The sequence below is a fragment of the Haplochromis burtoni genome, unplaced genomic scaffold (genome assembly GCF_018398535.1).
Source record: "Haplochromis burtoni strain Fernald_Lab_line unplaced genomic scaffold, NCSU_Asbu1 Contig_7, whole genome shotgun sequence".
NCBI lineage: Eukaryota > Metazoa > Chordata > Actinopteri > Cichliformes > Cichlidae > Haplochromis > Haplochromis burtoni.
The window spans coordinates 2673058-2683253 of NW_024582368.1; the positions used below are offsets into that span (position 1 = coordinate 2673058).

General features: G+C 39.2%; 1 protein-coding gene across 2 annotated transcripts; it reads left to right on the forward strand.

The window, feature by feature from the left end:
- Window positions 1-1361: 1361 nt before the first annotated feature.
- On the forward strand, window positions 1362-9576 carry prokr1b (prokineticin receptor 1b). 2 transcript variants are annotated; one of them, XM_042225120.1, is made up of 3 exons: window positions 1362-1639; window positions 2258-2914; window positions 8395-9576. In XM_042225120.1, the coding sequence occupies exons 2-3, from the start codon at window positions 2448-2450 to the stop codon at window positions 9098-9100; spliced, it is 1173 nt and encodes a 390-aa protein (XP_042081054.1). In that variant the 5' UTR covers window positions 1362-1639; window positions 2258-2447; the 3' UTR covers window positions 9101-9576. The 2 variants fall into 2 exon arrangements, with proteins under 2 accessions (XP_042081054.1, XP_005914160.1); XM_005914098.3 differs by having other exon boundaries at window positions 1362-1567.
- The last annotated feature ends 620 nt before the right edge of the window (window positions 9577-10196 follow it).

Sequence of the window (10196 nt, forward strand, 5' to 3'; positions counted from 1 at the left end):
TGAACAATTTACTTTTACTGAAATGCAGAAAAGAAAAATTAATACTGGACCAGCTGTGTGGATGAAAGAACTATGGAAATGAGAACACAGCATAGCTCTACACTGGAAGAATACTAGGTATTGCATAAGCATTCTGAGAAAGACAGACAATGACAGCTTATTACATTTTATGGAGCAACTTAGTATTAACCAATATATTGTGATATACTACTATAAGGTTAGAAGTGAAGCAGCTATTTTAAATCAAGCTTTAAATTTACACTGTTGCAAGTAAGACCCAGCGAGTGGTGCACAGCATAAATTTGCAATATGTTGTTGAAAAACTGACAAAAAAAAAAGGCTGTAGGCTAGTCTTTAGCTAAACTTTAGGTTAGCTGAATTTAAATCCTTTCTGCAAAGCAAAGCATTATTATTTTATTTTCTGGAATCCCTTCTTTTCTCTGTTCTTCCTCTATATTACAATACATGCAAATTAAAATGCAGCTTGCAACAATGTCATAAATTGGTGATGTGATTTGAAGATAAGTAGACATGATGTCACCACACCCGAGACTTGGGAAAGAACATGTTCATAACCAAATAAATAAATATATAAATTTGCTGTGGGTTAGAAGTGTCAAAGGTGGTGGGCTTTGCTTTCAAAAGGTCAGCATAGGGTCAAAGCCAAACTCTGAGCAGAAAACCACATAGCTACTCTCTTTATCTAATATAATGGCTCTGTTCTGTGTGGTGTCACTGACTTGCGTGCCTAAAACCCTGCCAGCCAGAAAAGAAAAAGAAAAGGAAGAAGAATAAACTGTTGCATAAAACCAATCTTGCACCAAATTAACTAATTAACTGGTATCCACCCTAGAGCAGCAGCACCAGAAAAGGAAAGTCATTTCTGTTTTCTAATAATAATCATGGTAACATGCTAGTGTTACTCCATACTGGATGTGTATGTAGCAACTGTTTGCAGACAAGTTCACTACAATTATTTTTCCAACTTACTAAATATGCATGAGCTAACCCTTCCTCCCACGGGAGGAAAATCACGCATTTTGAGTGAGATTCAGTCGGGAGTTAATCATCTGTATAAACCACAGTGTGGCGCGATGAACAACACAACACACAAAAGGTGAAGGGACTCTCTGTTCTGTATGGTGTGATGCCTAAAGCCTCACCGTATCTATTTTCTTTTTTAACCATTTAGTCTTATATTAAATGTTAGCTTAGCTAAACATCCTATCTATGCCAAGCTGCGCATTTATGGACGTCTATTAAACTGGTAAACTTTCAGGTATAATTCACACATACATACACTGACACCCACCCCCTTTTTTCACTCCACCCGAAAGACGAGTGTGGTTTCCTCACTGCGCCTCCTCGTCAGATTTATCACTTGGAGCTGAGGAGAACCAGACGCAACTTTTCCTTGTGAAGAAGTGCCGAAGGACAGAGAAGCAGTCGTCACATCAGCACGCACAGTTTAATCAGTGAGCAGCAAAGCTGAGACCTTGCGTCTCCACCGGCTGGATTGTGCGTTAACAACCACTTTCAGCTTGCGCTCACACCTCACTAAGAGCGGGTAATTAAACTTTGTTTATTTATTCTTTTATCCTAAACTTTAAAAACACGGAACATTTATCAATGTTTGCTGGTAAGTGCCTGAAATATTATTTCAATTTCACGCTGAATTTCATCTATATATTTCTGCTTTTTTCGGGGGGTCTCTTTTTTTTCCAATGACAGCAATAAGTAACGCTCCTATTGATTTGTATGGTTCTTATTAGAAAAAAATTTCATTCTACTTTTTTGTATCATTCTCCCTGCTTTCTCTAACATTATATTGTGCGCTGTTTTGGGTCAGTCGGGTTAATTGCATTGCACTAGCTTATCACTACAAATCCGTTTTTATCCTGTTAAAATGTGCCCTTTTTCCTGCGATGGGTTGCCATATTTAGTGTTGCTTACCTCATGTGCAGGGGCATTAAAGTGATAAATTTTGCAAGAAATAAAGGGCACTGTCATCAGGATCAGCCTTGTCTGTTATGTTGGTTTGCAGTAAAGTGACAAGGTCCTAATAAATTACATAAAATCACCGACTAGATGTCTTTACCCACACACATATTCATCAGGAAAAAATCAAAGACATGTCACACTTGCCAACACGATTAAGCGTGAAACATTGCGATCATGTAATTTGTTGTGATCATATCTTGTTGCCATGAATGTGACCCTGCATGAGTAATGCTGAGTTGGGAAATGTCTTTTCCAGGTGAAGATGTCCTTTTGTTTCCAAAGAAGACGCAGCATGCTGAAATACTTTATCTTCACGCAAACATCTTAGCTCTGGAATGCATTATGTACCACAAAGTATGAACATTTAATACCTAATTTATTGGATCAAGTTGCTCTCAATTTAAAAACCAAACAAACCCAAAGAAAGAAGGATTTTCTGCTAAGATATGGGGGAGTCAAATATCAGCCTCGTGGTAGGACCTTCTAGAGAGATGCAGGAAAATGTCAGAGAAGGCAAGCTGGATCATTATATGGACAACTATGACATGGACTATGGCATCCCTCCAGATGAGATCCCCGATACCACACAGGGTCAAGCCTTCTTTGTTGCCACCATTGTTATCGGTGTGGTCCTTGTCTGCATCATGCTTGTTTGTGGATTGGGAAACTTCATATTCATTGCCACACTGACAAGATACAAAAAACTCAGAAATCTAACCAACCTGCTCATTGCTAATTTGGCCATCTCCGACTTCATTGTGGCAGTCGTTTGTTGCCCATTCTTGGTGGACTACTACGTGGTTAAGCAGCTTTCCTGGGATCATGGATTGGTGCTCTGTGCCTCTGTGAACTATCTCCGTACTGTGTCACTCTATGTGTCGACAAACGCATTGCTTGCCATTGCAGTTGACAGGTGAGTTTCTCAATCTTTTCATTTGTCTGTATGTCTGTGAGTGAGTCTGCATGGGTGTGCAATTAGATTCAGTTCTTTTTATTTGAAAAAAATATTTCATTTTTGTGTATAAAGTGTATAGAGATTATATAACTTGAAAAACTTTGAAAACTGTACACTGATTTATTCAGCTATAATGGGATATATGAAAACTCTGTGCAATTCTTTGTCTTTGTCTTTTGAACTTGAGGTCTTTACTTCACTTGAAAACAACACAGTATGTTTCTCTGAGTGATAGAGCCAAGAGGTTATGATGAGTGTTTGAATGCAGAGGTATCAACCCAAAAGAAAAATACAGATATGCTTAATAACAAAAAATGAGAGTCTTTATTGGGCTGTTTAAAGAAGTCTGCGAGCATAATCCAACAGGGAAAAAGCATAAATACAAAAACAAGGATCAGTAAGGTGCCTGAATCACACCAGTTGGTCCCTATTTGGAAGAGTAGCAGGTTTACTTTGAGCTCCTTGCAAATGACCAAGCTTCTCACCCTATATCTAAGGTAGAGTCAGCCACCCTTCACAGGAAGCATTTTTTTAGTTTTGCAACTGTGATCTTTTTCTTCCATTCACTAACCACAGCAAGTGACTATGGGTGATGGTGGAAATGCGGATGGACAGTTAATATACAGCTTTGCTTTCATGTTCTCTTCATTATCACAGACAGGTACAGCATCTACATTACTTCAGATGCTGCACCAATACATGTCTCATTCCCCTGCTCTCTCCTTTCTTCATTCTTGAACAAGGCCTCACGATACTTGAACTTCACTTTGGGCAGCAACTCATTCCCAACATGGAGTGGGCATGCAGCCTTTTTCTGCCAGAAAACCATGTCCTCAGATTTGGAGGTATTAGCTAGTTTAGTTTCACTTCTCAACCACCTCAATGTAAGCTGCAGGCCATCATTTGATGAAGCCAACAGAATGACATAATTTGCAAAAGGCAGATATGAGATTCTAAGACTACCAAATCTGGCCATGTGAATCAGGTAGTCAAAGGCAGAGGCTTGGTCTCATCCCCACTTGTTGAAACAGGTTCTTGGGATATGGAATGTTATTGCTGTGGTGGGGAAGTAACCTGAGCTAGTGATTGAGGTGTTACCACCGATATATTGCCATGCTTGCCTCAATGAGCAGCTTGGGTTCTGGAGCTAGTCTCCTGCAGAGAAGCTGAACTCTGGAGCTGTTCAGAGTGGGGAGGGCAATGAGCCAAGCCAGTATACTTATATCCCACCCTGCTCAGTGCAGTATTCCCCAGAGTTGTTTTCCTCTGCCTTTGGACAGGGGAACAGATCCCAGCTTTTGTTTGTGCTCACAAATCAAATGGCAGTTCAGAGACCTTGGCCATCTTGGAGCTCATAGGTGGGAGATCTTTATCTCATCTGTTGCAGAGGTGGGAAATGTTCACCTCTGGCAGAACTTGGGCAGCATTCTGATGTAGGCTAGGGACACCGTCTCAATGAATCATGTTCTGCTCCTCCACTGCAAGGAATTGTGGCTGTTGCTTCCTAGTGGCAATTCTCAAACCAAATTATGTGTCACGGCGAGTGAGAAGAGCCGTGTGGAAGAAATGAAGGAGGATCCAAGCGCAGGCAGTCGTGAAGGTGTGAAGGTGGTTTATTGAATAAATGGCAAAGGAAAAATGGCAAACGAAGACAAACTAAACTATACTGGAAAACAACTGAACTACAGCACAGAAACCAGAACACGAACAAGAAGGAGGGCGAGCAGAGGCAGACAATGGTAGACAGCAGGGAACACATGGATGAAACACGGTGAATACACAGACGGACCAGCACCTACAATGACAGAGGACACGACTTAAATACACACAGAAAAACACAGGGGAATTATACACAGGTGGTGGACACAGCTGGGAATAATCAACAAGACGAGACAGAGGTAAAACTGAACACACTCACATGAGACGCAGACCTTCACAATAAAACAGGAAACGAGAACACTACACCAAGACGCAGACCTGACACTGAGAGACAGACAGACAGAGAATGACACATGGAACCTGAACTAAACTAAACGTGAGATACAACCGAGAACAAATCCTTAACATGAATAAACAGAAACATAGAATTCTAATAATAATCATCATTATAATAATGATACTCATAGTGCCCAAAACCACAACAATCATCCAAAAATAAACTAACAATCAAAACTCAAAATACTGGGTCGAAACTGACCCAGAACTGTGATATTATGGAAGGAACTGTCAAGTTGAAGTAATGATCCTATTAAGTTTGGTTCGCTTGTTTAGCCCTTAAGGCAAAAGGAACACACATCTGGCATTTGCTGAAGAACTGTGGGAGGTGTTTGGAGAGGTCATGGTTTGGTCAGGCCTTTGGTTGGCTTCAAAATGATTCTGTCAAACCATCAGACAAGTCAAAACCCAGTTTCCTTTAGGATCTGGACATTGCGGGGGTACCCTGGTTGCCTCTGCAACATCAGGTAGATGGTGGGTTTCCACTTCAGAGGAATCACGTGCTTCAGACTTCCTGAGAAACACTTTGACCTCCTACAGGAGAGCAAAGTCCAACTGCTGGATTTAAGAGGAACAATGTTGTTCCCTCCCTAGCCATTAAACAGTAGACCACCCATTTTTGAAGGAACACAGAAGTTTGCTTAGCCAGTCTATACGTGTTTTTTAGATCTGAAGAAGGCGTTCAGTGAGTATGTGTGTCATGTGGGTTGTGCTTTGACGGTATCAGGCACGTTGTTGCATGCTATTTGGTTCTTGACCAAACTGACAATTTGGTTAACATTATCAGATTGTCAAACCACCAAAATAAATGTCACAAAAAGCATATTGATAATTTTTCCCTGCGCACCAGGCATAGCGGAATTGACTCAGTATGTGCCCAGTATGCCTTTTTTGCTCTCTTCTGACCACTACTCATGCTAGAGTCATCTAGGTCGGTATTCTCTCCAGGACACAGGTCAGATTGACTACTTCTTCTTTTCAAATATTTATCCATTGCTATTGCTGCTTGTCTCACTCAAAGCATGGCTATTATTTAATTTCTTCTTCCTCTTCTTCTGTTTTACTGGCAGTTTGCAAACCATTTAATTAGATCAGGTAGTTGTACTGCCCTCTAGTGGAAGAGAATGTAATTGTTCTGCCCATTACTCAGGCCGGATGCAGCAGGTGTAACCAGATAATCTTCCACGGCACACCTATGTGCAGAGGTTGGGAAACACTGCTCTATATAGTATAGTCTTGTACCTTTGTGCAAAAGTTAACCATGGCTCAGATTTATTTTCAAGTGTTAGGACATTGTCAATAAGGAAAAAATATTTGTTCACTCTATCACTAGTGCTTTAAAGAGCACATTAGTAACATTGGTTAATTCATTTTTGACTGCTCATTATCTGAAGAAGCTCAGTATAAACAGATCCGCTTAATATTCTGTTTAGCATGCAGCAGGTAGATATTCTGCTATGATGAATCTTTTTCATGTCCATCTCCATCTGTCCTACTGATATTATCTATTCAGTTTTCTGGCACATCATACGCATGCTATACTACAGCATACAAATGAAATGAGCAGGAAATACTTACATATCAAACATTCAACATTGGCTCAGCAGAAAGGTCATCCTACTAAAAAATGCATTTCAAAACATGAACATTTTTGACTAGTAGTCAAGTAGATCAGTCTCTCACTAGCAGTACTTTATCTTAAAGTAGATATCAATAGTATTTTCAGATAGCAATATATCTTCCTTGCATCATCAGCAGATGCCGTAAGTGACTAACTGGTGAACATAATAAAATATTTGGCAATGAAGGCACAAGATATGTTACATAGCAGCTGGAAAATTTTTAAGTAAAAAACAGGAGCCGTGCTTAAAGAAACTCAATATTCATCTTACTGGTATGATGATAAACTTGTTTCTAAATAATTGATAATTCTCATCCCTATAACATCTGAAAAATGATGTATATTAACTTCAGAGATATTTGTAACTCTCCACGGTCCCAAAGGGGCCATCTTTAAGTTAAATATAAGGTATTTGGTAAATGTTAGGTAAAGACCGTCTTCAAATGTAAAAAAGAATAACATGAAACATGACAAGTGAGCATATCAGCAATATTATATTTGGTGAGTAAATAGGAAAGGACAAAAAAACCTCTCTGGAGGATGCAAAGTGTAGCCATTTCTGTCCCCTTCAGACTTATATGCTTGAGGGGCTTTTAAGAATACGCTATTAGGCCACAGGTGCAATCATTGTGAGTGCTCAATTAAACAGAAGCTGTTTAAAAGCCTTTTTTTATAGGAGATAATGAATTTGACGTGTGGGAAAGCACAGGTGTAAGAAATAAAAAATAATGACGAATGAATTTCATTTAGCTGCTTTTATTTCAAGGTTGCATTGTGGTGACTGTAGCTCATGACGTAGAGCAGGGCACCTACTAATCAGAAGGTTGTTGGTTTGATAACTGGCAGCTTAAGTCTGTTTGCCAAAGTATCACTGAGCAACATACTGAACCCCAAGTTGCTTTCCGATGTGTTCGTCAGAGTATGAATGTGTGTGGCTGTTAGATAGAAAGCATTTAGGTGTCCTGAATGGGTGAATGAGGCATGTTGTATGAAGTGGTCAAACAGGAAAGTGCCGTATAGGGACCGTTCCATTTGTGGTCCCTCAGTTGGTCAGAACACAACAGAACCATACTAAATGTCTCTTATTTTGTCGTATCAGAACAGCTGCAGTGAAAAGTTGTTTTTTTTTTTCCATTTTCAGGTTAAAAAGGCCCTTGGAAATAACACAAACAGACACACACAAAATTTACCCATCCTTAAAACAATTGCAATATGATTACATACTTTAATTGGTGGTTGGCCTAAGGGAAGCTGGTGGCTCTGTTAAAGCCGTGGGGCCATATTGCCATCATGGTTTTTATCTACTTTTCCACTATGAGGGAAGGATTGCCGTTAATCAATACAAAGTTTCCCTGAAATCACCTTTAATGTATGATGCAACATTTCTGTGATGTAATAGTGGTCACCATACTGATAATGCTCTCGTTCACATCGGGGACAAGGGGTAGCATAATTTTTGGGTCTTCGTCATCTGTTTGATGTAAAACCAGGGCTGTCATACATCAATATATAAGCATTTTTTATTTAAATGTGTAAATATTAAACTTTTAGCTGTGTCTAGAGGAATAATTATAATATAAATTATTTTTAAAAAGTAATTATTTGTAGCAATAAACATTTTACTGCCTCTGTCTTCCTTTACATATGGACATACATATTTCTTTTATCTGTGTTTCCATACTAAAATGACTTCTGCCAATATAATTTTATATTTTCATACAATTTTAGATATAATTCTTTGTAACTATGGCACTTCCATAACACTCAGATTGCTAAATATGCTGTTTAATATTGCATAACAGTTGTCTTGTTTTTCTTCCAGGTATATGGCCATAGTCCATCCTCTGAGGCCTCGTATGAAGTACCAAACTGCCTACTGTCTGATAACAGGAGTCTGGATTGTTCCCATTCTGATATCAATTCCCTCTGCCTATTTTGCCTCTGAGACCATGTACCCTCATGGAGGCGCCACCTCAAACACTCACAAAGTCTTTTGTGCCCAAATATGGCCTGTGGACCAGCAAGTGTACTACCAGTCATATTTCCTGTTTGTCTTTGCTGTGGAATTTGTTGGCCCTGTGATTGCCATGGCAATGTGTTATGCCCGAATTTCCCGCGAGCTGTGGTTCAAAAATGTCCCAGGTTTTCAGACAGAGCAAATACGGAAGAGGCTGCGCTGTCGCCGTAAGACAGTGATGGTCCTGATCGGAATCTTGACCGCATACATCCTGTGCTGGGCACCGTATTTTGGATTCACCATTCTGAGAGACTTCCACCCGACACTTATCTCCCGCCAGAAGAACTCACTGGTGGCTTTTTACATTATTGAGTGTATTGCCATGAGCAATAGCATGATAAATACCTTCTGTTTTGTTAGTGTCAAGAACAACACAGTTAAGTACCTGAAGAAGATTGTACTGTTGCGCTGGAAGTCAACTTATACCCCTAGTAAGACTGTCGAGGAGATGGATGTGAGAACTTCCTCCTTGCCAGTAACAGAGGAAATTGAATGCATTCACCTAAGGTGAAGAGAAAAATTGTCAAACTAAATATTACTGACATTTGGGTCTCTGTAGTAGACTGCTGAGATTTGGACATCAAATCTTGTGCTCAGATTATGGAAACTGTCCAAGCTTCACGAACCGCACGGAACCACTGAACTGACTACTGGGCCATTAGGCAGTTCCATATATATTCCAAATACCTACAGTTTTTCTGCATTATGAGAATGTGATCGTTGTGCTGTTCATACTGTGGGTATTAACTGTGCATTGTAGATTATTGTCTCATCTGTATACACTATATTACACTGAAAACATGTGAATAATAGCTGCTGCTGCCCTAACTGGCCCATCCAAAATGCTTATCTTGGTATTACTTGTATAAGTTCTGAACAAAATCAAATAAGTGTTGACACCAATTTTAAAATACCAAATCCCATTTTTACTGTGCGTATATATATGTGTGTGTGTGTGTGTGTGTGTGTGTGTGTGTGTGTGTGTGTGTGTGTGTGTGTTTTATATAAGTGCACATTTTATAAATTCCATGAAATTACAAATTCCATGCCATTTAAGTATATCTAAGTATTGAACATTGAGCAAAGTTCATTTTAACAACTGAATAACCCAACAAAGACATATTTCCATGTCTGCTGAGTGTAACGATACATTCTTTTCATCATTTCCGCTACAACAATCAATATATTGCATGCTTATTTGTAGAACAGTACATGTTATATTTCCTGATGGTAATAAACTATAAGAAACTGGAAACAAAGGCTATTTTTGTTTACCATGCTGCATTTTTTTCTATGTGTCCCTCAGTTGCCTGTGCTATTATTGAATGTATTCTTTATCACAGCGTAAGTTTTAAATATTAAAGATTGGAATACTTCACAGCTTGTTTTCATTTATAGACATAGAAGCAGTGAGGGGCTAAAAGACAATATCTTCCTTGGCAGCCTTCAAGCATCCAAGTAAATTTGTTTGATAGAGAATAAAGTTTAGTGAGATTTATTTTTGGTCATGTTGGTAACCACCACACTGACGCACAAGGGCTATAATGAATACTTAATGTGCTATTCCTCCAACTGTGAGAGTGAGACAAAGTACAAACCTTATACTC

Excerpts from the sequence above, each read along its gene's own strand:
- prokr1b (XM_042225120.1), top strand. The coding sequence starts at position 2,448 with ATGGGGGAGTCAAATATCAGCCTCGTGGTAGGACCTTCTAGAGAGATG. Across the intron at positions 2,915-8,394 it reads CTTGCCATTGCAGTTGACAG|GTATATGGCCATAGTCCATC; the intron begins GTGAGTTTCTCA and ends TTTTTCTTCCAG.